Source organism: Belonocnema kinseyi, chromosome 8 (assembly GCF_010883055.1).
Source record: "Belonocnema kinseyi isolate 2016_QV_RU_SX_M_011 chromosome 8, B_treatae_v1, whole genome shotgun sequence".
Lineage (NCBI taxonomy): Eukaryota > Metazoa > Arthropoda > Insecta > Hymenoptera > Cynipidae > Belonocnema > Belonocnema kinseyi.
The window spans coordinates 104,890,356-104,912,266 of record NC_046664.1 but is presented as its reverse complement, the minus strand read 5'-3'; the positions used below and the strand labels follow the sequence as shown (position 1 = coordinate 104,912,266).

General features: G+C 34.5%; 1 protein-coding gene across 1 annotated transcript in view; it reads right to left on the bottom strand.

The window, feature by feature from the left end:
• The window catches only part of LOC117178633 (protein groucho-like), a 68,624-nt gene that overhangs the window by 41,839 nt on the left and 4,874 nt on the right, over nucleotides 1-21,911 (bottom strand). Inside the window, exons 3-5 of the mRNA XM_033370056.1 lie at nucleotides 5,933-6,030; nucleotides 3,851-3,914; nucleotides 1,299-1,343 (exon numbers count right to left, since the gene is read on the bottom strand). Of these exons, the coding sequence (XP_033225947.1) occupies nucleotides 1,299-1,343; nucleotides 3,851-3,914; nucleotides 5,933-6,030 (207 nt within the window). The remainder of the gene's footprint in view (nucleotides 1-1,298; nucleotides 1,344-3,850; nucleotides 3,915-5,932; nucleotides 6,031-21,911) is intronic.

Below are 21,911 nucleotides of genomic sequence, written 5' to 3'. Positions count from 1 at the left end.
GGGGGGGGGCTGCGGAAAAGAGGTCAAAGTACCTTTGAATTCGAAACGATCCCGACTGGGAGGTATTTACGACTCGCTGGCACCACGGACCTCTTACCAACGGTTTTTTTAGGGGAGGGGGACGTATGGCTTAGGTCTTAGGACGCTTAGGTCTTTAGGAGGACTAGTCACTAGAGACTAATGAAAGGTTTGGCAAAAAACTTGGTGCCTTCAAGTTGTAAGTACCCCCAGTAGGGATCGTTTCGAATTCGAAGGAACCCCAATACAAACAAATGTATTTCCAAAAACATGGAACAAAATCGACATTTTCGAGAGTAAAAGGCACGATATTGAAAACAGGAACAGAGCCATACTTTTGTCGGCCAGATTCGTGTTCAGCATAAAAAAAAAACGGAAAATATGTGAGTTTAAACAAAAACGAAGGTAATCGATCTTTTATGCACTTTTAACAAATATTTTTTTTTACACATTTCCAAAAATATCTGGGGGTTTTAAAGAATAATAAAGCAAAAATGGTACATTAAAGAAAAAATTTTTTCTCATTATCTGGACAGTATCGCAGCACCCGAGTGACTAGCGCTAAATTTATCCTGTCCAGACTAGCGTTTAACCGAGTGTTATTATACCATACAAAAATGTTTTACTTCTACTCTGCCCCATAATCTATCCTGGCCCCCAATAGTTTCTCGGATATTTTCCACACAGGGTTGCGGCATAAAAAAACAGAAGAACAAATAGAAATTGAAAGAAAAACATTGATATATTTAATCAACATTTTTACTGACAATTTTTCATTGCGCTCATAGGTACTTTTCATATGATTCAAGAGGGTCTGTGATCTTTAGTTCCAAATATATTCAGATTTCGCAGGCAGAGTAATATTTTCCAAGATGTAACAGCGGAATAAAAAATACATTAAAGTACAAATAATTAATTAAGTTTTTTTATTACATACTAAGATACTATATAAATACAGACTAAATATAAAAACTGTTATTATAAAAGAAACTAGCGTATGTCATGAAAACATAAAAATAGCCCGACAGATAAAAAGTTCTGGAGCACTCTTCCTCTTATCAGTCATCATTCTGAACTTTACACCAAGATAAAAAAGCACTCACTATTAAAGAGTTTTTCTCTTAGTTTTTTCTGAGCAATCTAACTTTTACAATTTGATTTTATGTTCAGTAATAATGCGTCTTACGAAGACGCTTGAAAAATTACGTGGATGACACGAAAAAACTCGATAACAAACAACCCGAGTTTAATTTTTGTGTAAATAATTGTTCAGGCCTTACCTGTTTGTGCAACTCCATGTTGGATGTGTAAGCCATTTCGTAATACTGTAACAAATAAAAAATATAATTTTATCTTTTATCTAATACATCTTTTTATCAAATTTAAGTGTCAACTGTTTATATAATACAATATTGAGAAATACAATGTGTCTTATCATAAGAAAATAGTAATATGTAGGGACAAAATGTTTGGGGGAACTTTTACCATGCCAAGATGAGAATGAAGGTAAGAAAGAGTAACAACAATAATTTCCTGGTAGGCCTTAATATCATTTTATCAAATGTAAAGTTTTTATCGCATCTGTCTATTCACGAAATGCTAGCATGGCACAATCTTGACGCTATGTGTTTACCTTGACGTTTCCTGCAATTTAGTCTAAGTCTTGGCGTTATCTAGGTGTTTGTTACGATTTTCATTATTAAGGAAGACCATTTACATTTGTTTAGGTCTTAGGCGAAATAACTGTTTGGACATGAACAAACATTTCAAGCGCGAATCCAGAAAATAATAATTTTAACATAAATGATTTGTGTAATGTAACCTTTCGACTTCATACAAGCCTTATATGTTAACATTTTTAATTTTCACTCGATGCCACCACGATCTCCACCCAAGCTAAAACGAGCTTTCAAGTGACAAAGCTCAAAGCAATTTAACTTAGCAGGGTGTAGGAAGTGTAGGCAAAAGTTAAAAAAGTGATTTCATAAACGCGCTAAAATGACTGAATATACTGTTATTATTATTATGAAGGGTGTTTTTGTGGGCGGGATATTTGTTATTGTAATTCATAAATGTTTGACGGAAACATTCGAAATAAAATGAAAATTTAATACAACATTCCAAACATGAACATTTAAAAACAAAAAATTGACATATTTAATTGAGGGCAATTAAATTTGTACAATTCAAAGTTAACGTACAAGTTCGGAAGCATCAACATTTTGTAAATATTATCAATTTTAACATATTAATTTATTGTGGTTTTAATCTGTTTGAAAACAAAATGTTCTGCTGCATGAGATTCATTCACAGCATATAAACAATTCTCGTGATAACATATAGTTTCAGGAAACTTTTCGTTGGCCAAAGTTTCATGAAACTTGATTACAAACCTAGTCACCATCCCTATGTATGGAAAGAAGATGCCGACTTTTTAGCAATCGCTCTCCTATTTGTTTGGAAAAATAAACTGGATATACGCAATATTAAACCTTGTTAATCTTCCATTAATTTGCTTTACTCTCTTATACTTATGGCATGGTAAAAGATCCCAAAACGTTTTTTTCGTGTGGTTCTAATGTGTGGAAACAGAATTAAATTAACAAATACTTCACAGTAAATCACAGTGAAATAATTTATCTGAAAATTTCGATAAAAACGTTGCAACCAATTAACAACTACAATTATCCGACGAAGGCTAATATTTATCCGTCGTGATAAAAATTATCTACCGGTGGATTATTGTATAATTTTCAATGGTTTGCAGCGTTTTTATTCAATTACAGATAATAATATTACTGTGATTTACTGTGACAAAACGAGATTTAGGAGACACATAAAATAATTTGCAATCTTAACTTTGGGGGTCTGCTTTTTATGAGTTATTAATTACGTAGTTATTTCAAAATTTAATTGCACAATAAATAAATGATAATTAGTTTATATATACATATATATATATATATATATATACACGTACATGCATACATACATGCATGCATACATACACACATATACAGTAGACTCTACAACACTTCTCTCTACGTTTTGTAGGCTGTACAGTGTATACTGGCCATAATCACGCACGTGCCTAGTAGCTGTGCTGCTCTTGTTTTCCGCGTGTATATGCAGTTGATACTAATTTATTATTGTCTCGACGATGCAAAGTGGCATTCTCGTTCCCTCGATAGCATGCTGTATGTTTGCACGAGGAGATGCGGTCTGCATCTACTTCTTTACCCCACGTATACCATATATAAACTTAATTGGCGCGGAGGCGATCTAGTTTCAACACGATTAATCACGAACCGATGCAGTTAAAGAGGAAGTCGCTGTTTAGATCTATCGGAGCGAGCCATGACTCGGATTAAACTCGATTGCATTTTTTTGTGGCCTCTCACACCTCTCGCCCTTCATCCCTCTTTTTCATTTTTTCTGAATACTTCTTCATTCTTTTTAAACAAGATTGTATTAAAGTTAAATTTAGAATAGAAGTTTTACTTATCAGTATTGCAAACGTTATTTAGAAAGTGGAACTTGTAGTCACAGTTACTAAATAGAAAAAACTCGTTAGAGAGTAAAACTGAAGTTTTTCTATTAACGACCAAGGGGGTGCACCACTTTCACACGAATTTCCCGTTGTATTAGAAACCCCATTTTGAAAGCGATGCAATGTTTATTTGAGTCAAAACAAAGAAATAATAACAAATATATAAATAAAATACATACGTATAAAAGGAGGAAGTAAATAGATGTTGGAGAATTAAATATAAAAGTTATTTATATGCCCTAAGAAATAAATAGTATTGATTAGTGAATTGTGAAATCTTACCATTATGCAATGTCGTTGTAGATTCTCTTTTTCGCTATTCTGCTTATCGTACTCGATTTTAAGACTGCAACAGAAAAAGGTTCGGTGAGAACTGTTTCAGAAAGTTAATAATTGCGTCATTATAGCTTCAAAGTGCTCCAGCAAACCGTAACGGAGCGAAAGCTGAGTAAAGTATAATACAACTGTGTACAACTATACTAAAAAGAAGTTCCACTAAACCGCAGCCAATTCACTGCAATTGAATCCGTCACAAGAAATGTTATCGCTGATTGCCTGATTTCGCGAGGAAAGCGAGTCAACGCTTTTCTCTCCTTCGCGCGTACATAAGCAATCTACCGTTAAGTGCGGAAAAACGTTGGGGTAATAACGCTATTACGGATTTAATCAAAAAAGTTGAGGGTGGAGTGAACTTTGTCGATCTTCTGGACTTTTTCTTTTAATATATAATACCTTAGATTTAGGATAATGATTTCAAATTACATGGATCAATACTGCCGTACAAACTAAAAAGATACATAAGTCCAATCTGACTCGAACAGAGAAAATCGAGAAAAACTTCTTGCCAAAAGAACTTTAATATCGAATAAAAGATACGGCACTTGGGTAAAAATAATGTGCTTTTTGATATTATGCAATACAAAATTAATTTTTTTAATATTTTCTTTCAGAAATTCGACTTGCGATGTTTTACTAGTCGCGGAAAATCAAAAATACAAGGCAAAAAGAACACAGTCACTTGCGGACGCCTTTGTCGATGAGCTCGAGCGCAGCCTCAAAATACAACATCAAAACATACTTACCTGAACGATCGTCGCTAGTGTATAGCCGAATTTAGCCGGGACTTATTTCCCGTGGATTTCCGATCAGAGTCTGAGCTAATTCACAAGGCACTTTTACAACGCAAGAAAGACACAAAGTTCTTTAGGTTCTTTTTCATATGTATGCTGATGACGTATAGCCTTCCTTATACAACTTTTAGGACACGCAATGTGCTTTGCGTATTTTTTTTCTGTTGTATTTTTCAATTTTTTCGACTTTCCTCTTTTATAATCAATCTTTTTTGCAATAAATATTAATAATTAATAGATTTTATTAACACAGTTAGATGCAATTTTCTCTTACGAATCCAACGATACCAAACACTCATTTTCCATAAAAATGTCACTTACGTATCTTTTTAGTTTGGACGGCAGAATAGTTCTTTCTATAATTGAAATTATTACGACAGAAACGAGGGTGAATAGATAGTGCCACCCATTGATTAGATAGCATTTGTTTCACAGCTTACACCTATATTCCTATAATATTAAGAGAATTGTTATTAATTGAAATCTATTTGATTACAAAAAAACTGTTTTTTCAGTTCAATGCTATTGCGGAAACATTTAATTGAATTTTCAACGTTTCAAATGCAGAACCCGTGCAGTCGTGAGAAAAGTTATGACGAGTAGAATATGTAAGTCATCAGTCATTTTATCATTTTGCTAGGGGCATCTGCTTAAAATTTAACTTAGGATTGACCTGCATTGAATATTCATTAAAATATCAAATGAGATTAACCTCGTCTGAGATTTTGAGTAACTGGTTTTACTTCCCTGATTTCACATTCGCAGACTTCGCAAACCGACTAGAAATACGTTTCGTATAAGTCTGCGAGCCATGCTATCGTAAATCACTTATGACTTCGATTCTGTAGCCTCGCGTGCACCGAACGAGCGTTCCAGCTGCTATTGTTCCCGCGGTTTCTACAACTCGAAGAAAAGAAAGACCCAAGAAAAAGAGAGAATACAAAAGAAATAACATCGTTGCAGCAGCGAGCAACCGAGAGAACACATCGCTGAACATTACCAACTGTTTGCGGTCTTAGAAATTGGAGTCGTAAAGTCAAAACCATTAAAAAAGCAACCATGACTTCCAAGAACTTCTATTTAAAATTGTATTGCTTTTCTTATCTCGTTGAAACAAATTACCGAATCCGTTTTGTCTTTAATATGAGAATTTACTAAGCCTTTTAATGCAAACTTCCGTAGTAACTGACAGCATTTTTTGATTTTCTGTATCATAACTACTTTATATACTTACTTATGGTACTGTGCTTGTAGAAAATTGAACTCCTCTTTAATCCTATCACATGCTTCGATCACAGTGAATTTAAACGGTTGCCCGGGTTGAGGCGGAACCTAGAATCAAAATTATTAGATATTAGAAATTTCCTTAAAATTGATGCAATTCGTCTTTCGTAAAATTTTACAATAGAGCATCCCACACTGCTTAAACCGTATAAATAATTTAATTAAAACCGAATTGATTATTTAATCTCAAGACACACTTAATAATGGTTTGAAATATAAGAAATATATTCAATTTGCAGGTTATCGACGACAAGTAGTCCGGTAACTGGAAAAGCTAGTAAAAGCTGTTCATTATTATTTTCTAAAATTTGGAATTAAATCCAAATTTTGGCCAGTCTATCAATTATTAAATTAAGTATTATGTAGTATTATGTATTATTATGTATAATATTTATGTATTAGTATGTATAATAATAAAATGTAAAGGGATCATTCACAAAATACGTGATAAGTTTAGGGGGGAGGGAGGTGTCAGCCGAAGTAACATTGTCCATGTTAAAACTAACGGATAAAGTATCACGCGGGGGGGGGGGGGGGGGGGGGGGGGGGTCTGAAGTTCCTGAAAAATGTATCACGTATTTTGTGAATGGCCCTAAATTTAAATGTTAACTTAATTCAAGTCACGGTCATTTTTCGCACTCAGCAGATGGCATAGTAACCACATGCCGAAAATAACCTGCAACAGCCCGCAGGAAAATCATTATGCGAAATTTTGCGCGCTTCCCGATTCTAGCAGGAACTGTGCTGCCAACCTTAGTCTTACCGCGTCATATTTTACCACGGTTCGTTATGTTAAAATTAACCTAAAATACCCTGAAAGGAAGTTCAAATGAGCAGTAATTCAAATTTCACATGATATTTTCTGCCTGCAAAACAGTTTTCCTAACAATATTGAACGTATTTTAAAACAAAAATGAACTATTTTTTGAACCCAAGAAAGACATCTCCATAGGCTCCCATGTTTTTCAAAATGACTTTTAACAGTGGTAATTCAAATTTTAATCCGAAAAGGGCCCCTAAGAAAGGCATTATGTGAAAGAGTACATATTTATCCGTAAAAAAACTAATTGTGATGATTTTTCAACTAAGCGTTCCAATAGCCAGATTACTTTAAATGACAGAAATGCAAGTGTACAATCTGCACTCAACAACAAAAAATTGCTTAGTTAAATTAAACAAATTTTGGTTGATTCGACAAAATATTTCATTGACTCAATCAAATCTTTTTCGTGAATCAACAAAATACTCCATCTACCAAAAAAAATTTGCTTAAAAAACTAACAAATTTAGTTGGTTCAATCAGATTATCAAATATTTCGTTGTCCATATAACCATATTCTATCGTTGAACCAAAAAGTGTTATTAAATCAACCAAATCGTTTTCTGAGTATGTAATTTCAGAATTTAAAGAGCGAACATTTAAAACTGATCATTTATATAGCGCCTCTGGTCTCGCAACGTGAATCTAACGATATGAGTGCAACGGTCGGTTGGTGCGGTGATTCGATTTATCAATGTATTCTCGACCATTGTACATGGAGAAATGTGAGCAGTGCGAAACAAACTTCAACAAATAGACTGAGTGGGAAAGTAGGTAGGTACAAACACTCAATCGTGCAGCATCGGTAAATGGAAATGACGACCCCCTGTTCCAGGATTATATTGAAAAAGAAAAGAGATAAATCTTCAAGACGGAGGTAACAGATTTATTCAAATCCGGACCTCATAAATTATTTCGCATGCCGAGCTGTGGTTATTTGAATATACACCTAAGTAGTAGCACGTTTATTACGCCATAAATAGGTTTTTATCGGTTTCTCTAGTAAACACAAGTCACTTGCTATAAATAATAGTTTTTCTTGCTATGATGTAAACATGTATACAAAGAAGTACCATTTTATGCAAGCTGCTTCTCTACCAAATATAAACTCTAAAATCAGCCTCAAACTTTAAAGAGAGGTTTTAGGCGGCTTTGGAATTATGATTATCAACGGATAGTCGAGCAAAAAAACGTATGGAATCCAGGGACTTTTCAGTAATGTTAGTATAGACATAGGGTATAGCCATTAGACATATAGATCATGAGATCTGCCGTTCTTATGAAGAAACTATAGAGCTGCATTTGGAGCGAACAGAGGTATTCAATCAAACGCGTTCACATCTGTACTTTTTACTGTATGAGTGCACGGTAAAAAAATACAGCTGTGACTGGGATATTATTCCTTATTATAGCCAAACATTTCGCTGAAAACGAACGAAGGAATTTAAAAAGATCCATGGATCAGCGAAAATGAATATATTTGACCATTTTCCATGTAAAAGGGATATTGTATAGTCAAACCACTAATAACTATAGCTATAAAAGAGATATTAAGAATAGGTGTTTCAAGGAATTATTGGAAGAGCACCGGTGCATTATGGGAGCAGTGGAATAAAATGGTGACAGTCTAATCGAGAGCAGTGATGGTTGAGATTTAGTTTAGATAATTAAACACTTTTCACTGCTTAAAATGTGCGCGAATGGTAATATTAAATAGAGTTTATGTTGCGGTAATAATAATTTACAAGTTTTTCAATGGTAGGCGGTAACTATATTGAAATATTAAGAAACGCTAGAAAAACAACAAACTTGACCTCCAAATGCATTATACGGATTTCAGGGAAATTCATTTTCTCGATATCAGACGAACAATTGACTACTGTAAGTTAAAATATTTCTATAACAACTAAATGTTTTTCTCATATAAAGATAATAAAATTATACTTAATCTGTCGAAAATAACAAAATGTCGAACTTAGCAACTTTGTCTAAATAACTGAATACGAGAACAATTTATATGAAGGAACTAAATGTTTAACTCAAACTAATTAAGTGTTTTACCTAATCTAAGCCGACACTTTCTTTGAGTTTAATATATTCTCGATTCACTCGTTTGCCTCAAGAATTTTTTTCCGTGTGTTTATAAATATAAAAGTATAGTTCTTGGGTAAAACGCACATGCTCTATTCATAAAAATAAAACAAAAATGGTTCATTTCAATTATAGTGAAACTCTTTTATAGCGCCGACCTTTAGGCTGACGGTGGTTGGGAACTAACTCATTATAGCCCGCTCCGCTTTTGTGTGCTAGCCTGAGTGACAACCACAGACTCCGCGCAGCTCCTGTTACGAATACCTGCGGCGCAGTGTCAATTTTTTGAAGGGCTATAGAAGGGAGGGCTATTGAATAGTTTCACTGTATTTATATGTAAAACTGTACATATGCTAGATATTAATGCACAATATACTGCTAAGCTTTCTCGAGTGAAAATATTACTCGATCTTACGTGTGGAGGCCAATTTCTCTCCGTTCGAGTACATTATTTGCACAATTTCAACTGATTAGAGTCAATGTGCTCGCTCGAAAACAAGGAGTGGACAGTTTCCCTCCAAACCGCCGAGTGAGTGCAGTGGTGTCAGAACGCGGATATCTCGGGCATGCGCAGTAGTGATTCCTGTGTAGTTTTGGGGTTACATAACCTAAAACTACATAGGAATCACTACTGTGTATGCCAGAGATATCCGCGTTCTGACACAACTAAGTGAGTCACTACATGGTGTTTTTCGCTCACAGAACGAAAGAAGTTATCGGCGCGCTTGCGCAAAAGAACTCAGTCGCATGTATAGTCGTGAGTAAGTAAGTAAATAAACAAGCACTTTCAAAATAAAAACTATAAAACTAAAATGAACATTTATTTTTAAAACAAACATTTAAAAAATTTTAAGCCAAACAACGCTTGATATGAAAAAAAGTCAGGAGAGTTAAAAAAGTAAAATTCGATCGTACCAAAAATAATGAAAAATTCCATTTTTTGTCAAACTAGGCAAGATATTAAAAAAATAAATAAGCTAAAATTGCGCGCCCAAGAAAGATCTACAGATTTGTTATGAATCACATTTCGATAGAACGCGCAGTTTTTGTTTTTAGTCGTAAAAACAACATTAAAATTTCAAAAAATAAAATTTTTTGGACTAACGACACAAGCTACGAAAAAAATGAGCCAAACCTTGTTTATCCAAAAAAGAGTTACAAATTTTTAATAAATATTTTTTATAGGATGCGCAGTTTTTGTTTTATGCGTAGAAACAATAAAAATAAAAAGGTAATTTTTGACAAACGGCACAAGCTATAAAAAATAGAAACAACCTATAAAAAAAATAAATAGACAAAATTTGTTCGCAGTCTTTCTTTAATCGTAAAAAACAAGATTAAAAATAAAAAAATTATAAAAACAAGGAAATAAGAATTAGTATGATTCAATTTTTATGCATTTAATGAATTGTAATTATATAAATTTATGGAAATGATACATGTTTCAGCGCAGCTTACAATATAATATAAAGAAAAATAAGAAAGAAATATTAAAGTAATCATGATAAATACAATTTGTGCTTTAACAAAAGAGAGTTCACAAACACAAAATAACAGTTGTCGATCCGTTCACATTTGATTTTAAAAGGTCTGTGCACGAATACGGGAGAAATGCAAAGACCGAGTGCGCAGTGCGAGAGGTATCAGCCGCGCGCCGTAGGTGCGTTCAAACTCTCGAGCTAAGCTCTTTTAACAAACAAGAATTCACAATCACAAAAGTACATGTTTTGGATCTTAATTTTAAAAGGTTTGCACAAGAATGTGCGGAAATATAAAGACCGAGCGCGCAGCGCGAGGTAAATACATAATCGAGCGCAAAGCGCGAGATAAATACAGCATCGAGCGCGAAGCGTAAGAACCAACAGTCGCGCGCTGAAATTCGCAAGCGAAGCGAGCCGCGCGTCTTGCGCGCGATGAGAACGTGCCTGCATAGCGGACAGATTTTTTTTTTATTTTAATTGAGAGAACCTATTAACGAAAATAGAAAAAGGGCTCACTGCTCCTGGACTGATAATAATCTGAAATTGACATAGATGCAAATCAATGGAATGCTCAATAACCAATTGTACATGGGTACTTCGACGCGTAATTAGGTGAATGCACGTGTTCATATAGGTGTGTACGTAATAAACGTGCACTCACATATAAGCACAACGCCCAATGTAGTTCAACACTTTGGTCGACATGATATCAACTGACTGTGACGGTCTCGTATAGAGGGGGGGGGGGGCAAGTGTTAATTACATGTTTGCGGTGTCCACGAGGATTACACGGTACAGCCGAAACTATGAGCTGAACAGCTACATTTATCCTCCCTATATAACATCTCTTCCAAGAATTACCATACAATCCCGAATTATGGTCAAAGTTGTAAAGCATACAATTAGAATATCCCAGAAAATTAATTAAAGACTTTAAACTATTCGTTTGAAACTTTGTTTGTTTGTAGATACATTATATCATCTATACGTTAATTTTGTACATCGTTCACTGCCATACGCATACAATAGAACAATATAATAGTTTGTAAAAAAATGCAAATCGCAAGATATTTCTAAGTTGGGAAACTTTCACTCGCAAGTTTGAGCGCGCACAGTTGAATATCACGCTTCGCGCTCGATAAGGCCATCAGAACATGCATGTTCTGAATTTTCTACTCAATTAAGTATTGTCAAAGATTAAGTTTCTCAATGCTCTGTAGGCTTTGAGCTACACCTTCTCATCATGACACTCGCGCTGCGCACTCGATTTCCGACCGATATTTGTAAACAGGATTTGTTAAATCTTTTTTTTTTTTCGTAACTATCGTCGTTTATCCACACATTTTTTTTATTATTTTTTTTCAATGTTATTTTTCACGAATAAAACAAAAAGTATGCGTCCTATCAAGAAGTGATCCTTAACGAAATTTTAGATCTTTTTTAGGATAACAATTTTTGTTAATTCATATTTTTTCGTATCCTACATAGTTTGTCCACAAAATGGCATTTTTTATTTTTCATTATTTTTTGCGCAATAAAAATTTGAATTTTTGATTTTTGAAGAAAATCCAAAATTTTGTTATGATGATCTTGTAGGGCTTTCAAAAAGAAATGTTTTTCTTATCTTGACTTTTTTTCATATCGTGCGTTTTTTGGCTTCAAATTTTGATTTTCGGTTGATTTAAAAAATTTTGAAAATGCTATATCTCTGAGAATTTTCATTTTATCGAAAAAAGTCATGAGGATAAATTGTTTGTTCTTTTGAATATTATACATATCCGTGCATGGAATTTTCAAATTCAGAAACAAGTGGTCTCAAAATTTTTCAAAATGCACTCACTTTTTGAATTTTTATCGAAAATAGCTGGTTCACGAACTCATCCTTTCTTTTAGGACCTAAAGTAAGTATGTCAAAGATGGATTTTATTTGCTCATTTTTTCGAGAGTTATCGCGTTTATGGACGGACGGCCGGACGGACAGACAGGCGCCATCGTGAAAACCTGATTTTCGGATTCAGGGGGTCTCGAAACGTGGAGATCCGTTGAAAAGTGTGATGTAAAATTTCCGACAATTCTAATACTTTCTCAATCATAAATTATTAGAATGTAAAAAGTGGGAATAAACTCGAAAAGTATAAAAGAAAAAACTGACCAGTCACTAGGAAAGCGAGAAGTGACGGCCCTATAAATGGTCGTTAAACATAATGCATGGAACGCGTTAATGTTGTAGGTATTTAGTGGCTGTTAGAACACGTCTCTTAATAGTAAAACGCGCTTCGTTACGGTCTCTGCATGCAAACGCGTAGTTATGCAGATTTTCGAAACACCATGCACGGAATGCGAATCAACTGCACACACATGTTTAAATATTCACTCGATTTTCAACTAGGAACTTTCTGTCATGGATACACAAAAATGCGTATATGCAGTTATCAAAAGGTTGCATGGATAAGCACAAGAAAACCTAATATTAATCTTTTAGTAGCTATCTACAAATTTATTGACTATTTTATTTATGTTACTAAATTAAATATTTCTCTTCAACAAGACCCCCCCCCCCTCTCTCACTCTGTCTCCCCCTTTGGAGAGAAACTTCATTTTGCGTGTTCACTACTTGTGGTTGTGCAAGAGGTTGCGTTTTGCGGTGGTCAGACCCAGCTGGGCGTTAAATTTCCAATGCCGAGAAAGGCAGAATGGAGGAGACAGAGGGAGAAGAAAGGAAAAGGGATTAGACAAAGAGAGGATTGCGGAGGCGGAGGTGGTGGCCACGAATGAGGGAAGTCGCGGTTTCGTGGTCGACGTGGTTGCGGGATAGGCAAATTGAGATAGTTCGCAAACCGCCATCGTCCACTGACCTAACTGCTAAACCTTCCTCTTACCCTTCAAACCAACAATTTCGTTTCTACACTTCAAAATTGCATGAAAATTATAGAAGTTTCAAAAATTAAAACAAAATAATAATAATAGTAATAATAATTGTGAATGTTATTCGTATTCCAACTTCAAATCTATGTACGAAATATCACTTTTAAAATTAGCCCAAGAAGATAACAACATTTTAAGTAGGTGGAAATGAGAATTAAAAATGCATCATTATTTATCCAAGTACGATGGCTGTTAACAACTTCATGCAATTCATTCAACTCGTTCTCCACTTCTCTGGAACTTTTCTATGACATTACTCATATGATACATATAGAGCCTACAGCCTGCCTACATTGCTTACAAGACTTACAACAATCTCCGTTCGTAGAAACTTGTCTGTAAATATACAAGAATGCATTCTTATCTTTTCTTTATAAGTTTATACCTCGGCTTATACTTATATGAATATTATCCTTATCCACTTGAAACATAATAATTTCTGTTCTGGAAATATGTCACAAATAAAAGAAGAGTTTCAGAGTAACTAACATAATTCTGCTCAAAATCACGCATTCTTAAGATTAATATTAACTGTGGAGTGTGGAAATTATTCTTATGTAAATGAAAAAATTTCCACATGCAGAGTAAAATCGATGCAATTGACGATTTCCTCGCTTCAAACGTTTCTCTACGCATATTTATAATCACTGGTTTCCGACCTCCTTTTCACAGTTAATTCCGACAGTCCCAAACATTCGCGTAGAAATAGTTAGAAAGAAAAGCCAGAAAAAAAAGCCAGTTGCCAGGTTTGTGTGTCTCTAATAGCGCATTCGTTTATCCTGCACTGGTGTAATCCAAGAACACTCCGATCTCTCCGCCCTACTTCTTCTTACTTCTTCCTTCTCACTCCGCCCTGCGCGGTGCAGATCGGAGTGTATATATACATGCATATGTGAACGTGTGTGGGCGTCTGTGCAATCTGTGTACTATATATTGTTTATGCCGTTCGCAATAATGAGGAGTTTGCACAGACTGGGATCCCGACGTTCTTCAAACAAGAAGAGCGAGGACAAACAGTCCTACGGACGGTCGAACAAACACTCTGCCACGAATCGCACTCTATTCCCTTCCCTCTCCCACTTTACTCTTTACAAACACACATCCCATACAATATGCACCAACACACATACGCACACTTATATCACACCAGTGAGCCAACTATTGCCGTCACTCTTGCTCAACAAACACACCATAAGCGATATTGTGGCTAATATTTGCTAGGCTAAGTACACAAATACAATACAGTGCTGTTTACCCATCGTCAGTGGCTCTCAGCCACATGTAACATGCTTTTTCATGAGGTTCGGAAACAGCTGAAGTCGGGAGAGTTGGGATATTTATTTTTTGCTTTATAGATTAGTGAAATTGTATTATACTAGTAGACATATATTGTCAAGGATGCTGAATGAGAAGAACTATTGTCTGTCATTACCCTAATTAAGGTATTAGAGGGGTCCCTTTTAACAAGTTGCGCCCTCGATCCATTTTGCTCTAATTTTCTTCTGACAGAACAGAAATTTAATATAATATACAGAGCCCTGCAGGGGTTACCCTTTTAAGTGCAACTCTGCCTCGACGTTTTCCGAATCTCTCCGACACCCGATTTTACAACGAGCAATCGAGAATGACTGCCTGCCTATTAACGAACCAATCGCTGTAAATAGCCGGGACCCTTCCTTTGCCTCGGGATTAATTTGTTCCCTCCCGAATAATTCATAGCAAAGAGAAGGCATCCCGCTGATCCGCTTTCGAATCCTCGCCACTGGAGCCATTTTAAATATATTCGCTCCGATTACTCTACAGCAAATATCAAACGTCAATTCAATTTTAAATTGGAACAGGGCGAATGCATTTTTTAATAATTGAGTGGTATTAAATAAAGAAGTTTTTTTAGTTTATAACAAAACAACTATATCTTGGTAATCAAATATCCCTCATTCGTCATTAGGACTATATTTGGAAATAAGACCCGTCACAACTCTCGATAATTCTTTATCAAAGATTTTCTCTATTTTTGGAAATGTAAGAAGTACCAAAGCAAGACTTTAATAGATTTTCCCTAAATTATATACATGACAATAGTTCCCTGTGAAAAATAAGTTAGAAAAAGGAATAACGGAATGGAGGGTTCAGGTCAAACTTCATTGCAGCTATAAAATTCTGGGAAGGACCAAGTCAAGTGGCAATGAAATCATTGGCTTTTCAAGGCTTATGGTTGATAATATCATTATATACAATTGTATACAAGCAACAGAAGTTCCCTCAGGAGAATATTTGAGTTTAATTTTGAGAGACAGTCGAAAAGGGCACGAGGGTAGGCGTTCATCGACAGGTCAGGCTTGGTATGAACAACAAACTACTCAAAACTCCGCAGGAACCAAATAAAACAGAACTAATAAGCTCAAGGTGTTCCAAATAGCCCATGCCAAGTTTCTTTCTCTCTTCCAGTTTTACTCTGCTCTTGTCACACACGCCAGAATTAATCATGTAGAATGTAGATTGTAGCACGATTCGTAAAGTGTCATACTCCTATTTTCTTCTACTCCTCCATCTCGTATGCCTCACTTGAGGGGGAGACCGGAGATCGCGTAATCCAAACAGTGTCCCGTGAGCCGCTGACACTTTCAAAAGAGTTGACTTTTTAAACTTCCTCGTCTTTTAACGTCTCTAACTACTCTACTTCAAAAAATTAACGTATAGATATAGATAATAGAAGTGTGTGTGTGTGTGTGTTAGAAAAATGAGTTAACACTCGTTCCCGTTTTACTATTATGTTTATTTATCTGTACAAAAGACACCGGTGGAAGAATATATCTGTAATCTAGCGAGTAAAATATATAAACTGAATAGAAATGAATATTTAGAAACTGTAGAAAAAGGTAATATGCCAAAGGGATAATAATTTTTGTATATTGCTCGGTGAATTGCGGATGTCTTCCCGACGGCTGATACCAGACTGACGAGTCCTTTCCTTTAGGCCTTTAGAAGTTTAGGGCTTAGGCGAGAGTTGAAGGTCCAGTCAAAAATTCAGGTCAAAAATTTGAAGCTCAAGTCACATGGAAAAGTCCCTTCGACTGTATTTGTCCATTCTTTGGTGGGTGTATAATTCTGATGAACTCCAACGATATATAATAGTTTTCAAGTCTGACTAGAGCTGTCACAATCTAGCTAATTAGAAAGAGGAGGATCTTGTCAAGTTCAAGCTACTTGAAATGTACTTCATCATCTTTTCAAAAATTAGTTTTATAATTGAAGCATGCACCATGCTATTTTGTAAAACAAACATTTATGTTATACATTTCCAGTAGATGTATGGGAATGTATTGCTCGTTTCCGAAAACTATGATAACGCCAACCGTAACGCTACAAAAAAAGCACAAATTTTAGTTTTCAAATGCTGATATTTTAATGTCGCCTCAAATGTATTGCAAAGAAAAGTGGTGCTTATACACTACTTTAAAATCTCGGGCGCATGCTGTATTCAATGAATACGTTTAAGGTCCATAACAAAATAAAATGATGAATGTATTGAAGACGTGAAGCTGCTAATTGGAAGATCGAATCTCTTACTCATAGTTAAACGCTCATAGTAAAATACAGGCGAAACATTGTCTCTACAATGCTCCGATTCACACACTATTTGCACAATGAAGATTTATAATACGCGCCAATTACACGTAACACGGTTCGCTCATTCCGCGGCGTAATTCATATTGTAAATGCACATTGCGGTCTTTGTGGGAAGCACGGCGAGTGAGTAGCCCTCGAATTTAGTATCGTACTCAACTCTATTTCAATTCTAGCGTAATTCCGCCGCGTTACTCCCATAAGGCTACACGTATCTATGATGCCCAAGACAATTAGGACCCGAGTCAAATAAAACAAATAATAAAAACATTTAGTCGTTGGACTTTAAAAATGTTTTAAAAATGAAAGATTAAAGTTCTTTAGGCAAATAAATTATCCTGCCTTGTTTTCTTGTTTGAGGAATAAACGATAAAAACGAGGATTTTTTCCGCGAATACTGGACTAAAGAGGATTTTATTTTTTATTAAAAACTTTTTACATCATATGATTATCTCGTTACTTGCACGAAAGTACCCTCTGACTAACTGCAGCCCCTTTTCGTGGCAACTTTGAAACAATCTGAACAAAAATGTATTGAACAAAGCAACTATTTTCTTGAATACAAATGAGACCTCAGCTTTTCCGACTGATAAAAATACACGAGAAAAAATTCAAGAAGAAGAAATATTGAAAAAATATAAACAATAGAAGTGGAAAAATGCTCATATTATCAAAAAAGGCATTTTGGTGAGTTTGATTTTTCCGAGAATTTTCAACAGTCTACAATCGTACTCATTTTTTAAAAATTAATAAATACTGGTTATCATCATCTACAAAACGGTAAGTTCTTTTTTTCACTTATATTTCCTATTTACTTTAATTTAATATAAGAATACGGCGTCCCAACCTCACCTTTGCACAAGGATAACGTAAAAAACGCATAACTTATCAAGTTTTTAAACTTTAGATAAATATAAGTTATTTAATTTATACACATTTTTTAAGCCAAATAAATAATAATATTCTATAAAAACGAGCTTAAAATACTAACTCTTTTTCTTTAATACGATATTAAGACTGAAGAGTACATTTTAACAACAAAAACGTCATACCGTACGTCCGTTAAAAACCAACTTCGGAGTGAAAAAAAGTATTAAAAACATTCCGTTACTTGCTCAGCAGTGTTTCCTTTCATAAGTAGGTGACTTTCTATGAATAAAATCGTTATTTTTTTTCTATATGCGCGTAGATCAAATGAGTCGATTTGTTTACGATTTCCTAATCTCTATTTATAGATATATAGATCTCAAGAAGTGAGCTAAATCAGTCAATTAGGAACAGATGTGTTGGATGACTTAATTTGTTACGTCACCTTACTTATATTCGGAAAAATGATCTACAATCGCTAAATATTTTGCTTTTACTAAATGGCATGCGTTACAGATACAGTATTCGCTTTTGAACTTTTTAAAAACTCCTAAACTCAAATCCACTTTCCGTATGTCCTGTACCAATTTTACAATATTTCTGGCGTATTTTAAAAACTGCCCCTTTTGGATTTTAATTTTTAGATGTGATAAGATCAATTTCAGTTGGGAAATATTTAATACCTAATAATAATGTGTTTGCATCTGTAAGTGTTAAAATTAGTATACAATTTAAAAATTACCTATATGTCATAAGACTAGTTATCTAATTTGAAAAATTGGACAGAAGTTGTTGTTTTACCCAGCACCATCTAAGGACTGTGGGTTGCAGTCAAGTGCATGATACGGGGATGGGGCTACAGCTATAGGTGGAATTCGAACCACCAGAACCTCGGTAAGAGTAGTAAGTAGAAATATTTCCAGAGTATTGGCTCAGGAATCCAACCCCGGGACCTCTAAACTAAAGTGAAGTTTGAGCCATTATAATCATTAAGCTAAGCCCTCTTCGGACTAATCACTAAGCGTAACTCGTTTGGTTTGTTTCTTAAATGTATTTTTATCAGTTAAATATCAGTTAGACTTTTATTAGTTTTGATTCCTTACTATTGTCAATTTTTTTCCAGTGTACTATTTTCAGTACAGAATGCCGAGTCGTGCAAAGTATTTTTCTATAAGTGAGTTAAACAAAAATGATGCTTAGAAACATACAAATGATTATTTGAAATACCTACTTTTCCGTTCTTGTTTTCCTAAGTCGTTAACATTGTTTTTCTAATGTATATTTTTATCAGTTTAAATGTTTACGAAAATAACAAAATTATAAAGATAATCATTTTTTCAAATATGCAGTTTTCAAACATGAAATAGCAAGCCATAAAACAAACGGCTCTAAAATGATTATACTTTTTTGGAGTCTAATACGCTACTTTATTGCATATTGTTTCTGACTTCACATATTTTGAATGATTGTGACTTTTTTATGCTTTTGAAGAAAGGCATTTTTTCAATATTCCAATTTGTAGAAGCCAAATGTTTAGTGAATAAGACATTTTTCATTTTTAACTATATAGAATTGATTTATTTTTTGGGCTTAGTTTCTCCATTGACTGATTAACAATTTCTCGCTTTCAATGTGTTTCAAACCAACAAAATTATAAAATAAATCGTGAAGTAAATACTTGAAATCGGCATCATCGAAGAAAATCTTTGTAAAAACATCTCGTTTTCTAATGAATTACATATCCGTTCATGATTATTGGAAAATAACTATTCTTTTAATTTAGGAGAGGGGGGGGGTAATTAATACAAAAATGCAATAAAATCACAGGTGGTTTAAATTACTTTTGACCCCGATTTATTCAGAAACTCATGTCAGTTCGGACATTTGATATGAGTGTTTAAGTTGCTATTGCTGAAGGTCTTAATTGTTCCACGAAACTCATTGTTAGAATTGGTAAGAAAAATTAATTTGGCTTTTCAATTGTTCAGCCCAGCAGAAAATTGTTTTACCAGCTCCGGTAAATTGACGATTTTAAATTAAATAGAAGGAGGAAATTTGTAACAGATTTTATATACAAGCATACAGAATGACGTCTGTCGAAAAAGCGGTTTATTCTAACAGAAATTAGCAGCCGGCCATATAACACATCAATGGAGGGGGGGGGGGGGGGGGGGGGGGGGGGGTACGAAAGTCCGCGAGGAAGGCCGATTTTTATTCGTACTTCTTATACCTTAATCTTACGATGTCAAGAAAACCCGAATTTTCCATAAATTAACCACTTCTTTTTGCTTGTGGCTCTTTATTACCAAAAATATATACCCATATTTTCATAAAGAATGAAATAATTCTACATGGACAACGGCAATCAAAAAGTGTTAAAAAATTGTTCACGTGGTATATATGGACGGCCCATTAATTGCTTCTTTCCTCTGGCTTCTGATATTATTTTATCGTCGAGCTTAATCAAACCACGAACTGTCTTTAAAAACGTTAATTATATTCAAAAACGATAAAAATGAAAAAGCATTCGTTGAATTTGTATGTAACTTCTGTAATAATTATTGGAATCAAACCGATTTTACTGATTGTGAAAGTCCTTTTTATAATAAAGATGAGGTCTGAACTCTGAATGCAATTTGTGTAACCACATAATACTTTTTTGAATTCTTTTTCTTTTATAGTTAAAAGAGACTTGTGGTCACGTAAGTAGCATGGATAAAGCGAGTCGAAAAATCTCGAGAAAGAATCGAGTGATCCCGAAAGTGGGAATGTCCACGGATGATCTGCATTTTTTTATAGCCAGCAGATGAGCTAGGCATCCGCTTCTTCGCTTCGTGGCTCATTACTCACAGGGCTTGACCGAGTTGACACAAGGCTCTGTAATTGGCGCGATAGAGTCCCGCCAGTTCTGCTGTACAAATATGATTTCCGTCATGTGGGCAAATAGCTTATTGATCATGACTAAATTCAAAGCGGAAAGTTTCTACGCCCAACTGATTACCTGTATTACACACTTCGCTCGAAAACATAATTTACATACGTTTTTTTTTTAAATTTCGAATTGGAATCAATATTTTCAGTCGAAAAAATTGTAAGCTGCCTATTATTATAGGAAATAAATATCTGCACCTAAAGTCAATTTCATGAAAAGGATCATCGAGGCTCGAGGGGATTTCAAAACTTTGAAGAAAAAAAGAATGGTAAAAGGGAGGCTTTAGGATGAAAAGAAAAATGCAGACAGGGCAACCTTCAGGACAATCGAAGTGGAGAGACCGTCGACAATGATCTGTAAACAAGAGATGATGTCCAACCAACCGGAACTTGGACCAGGTCACTTTTTTCAAGGTCTCAAACATCGCACCTGTATTTAGATTATTCGCACTATAGGTTCTAAAGTGCTAATAGGATTATCGGATTGTATTTTTATAAAAAGTGAAGGGTGCTAGTTTACTCATTCAAATCTAATACCTTTAAATTTTTTTTTTAATTTACAAGCCCTTTGTTCAGACAGCTTTCTACTAAAGATTACTCAAAATTAATACAGGATTTAAAAGCTGATTTTTTATTAAATTGAACGATTGAGTAATTTAGATTTAAGTAACAACTTCGTTATTCGAAATTTTGCGAACGCACGAAATGTTTTTTTTGCCAATGTCAATGAAGGAATAATTCCGAATCCGGTTTCGTACCCACTCACACGTACTTGGACGAAAATTAAAATGACATGCAAAATAAATAATAAAGGAAGTGCAGCTGCATCCGAGAAAGGAGTTTACTTATACTTTATAGAGGACCTATCCCAAATTATTGATTTTCGTATAAACATTTAAGGAATAACCGACATACTTTCGCCATATTAATACTTATTTAACTGAATCCCCGAATTTTCGTAAATTTCTCAGAACATAATTATTTGTTTCTACTTCAATAAAATGTAAATTTAGCTATTTAGTTTTATTGTTAACCTTTATAGAACGAAGGAAAAAAATTATTTTTAAATTGTAGTCTACCCATATCTGGAAAGTACATAGCACAAGGTTTTACTATTCGCAAAATTTGCTTGTTATCTTTTACTTTTTTTCCAATCGATTGCACCTTGACCTGAATAATTATTCCTT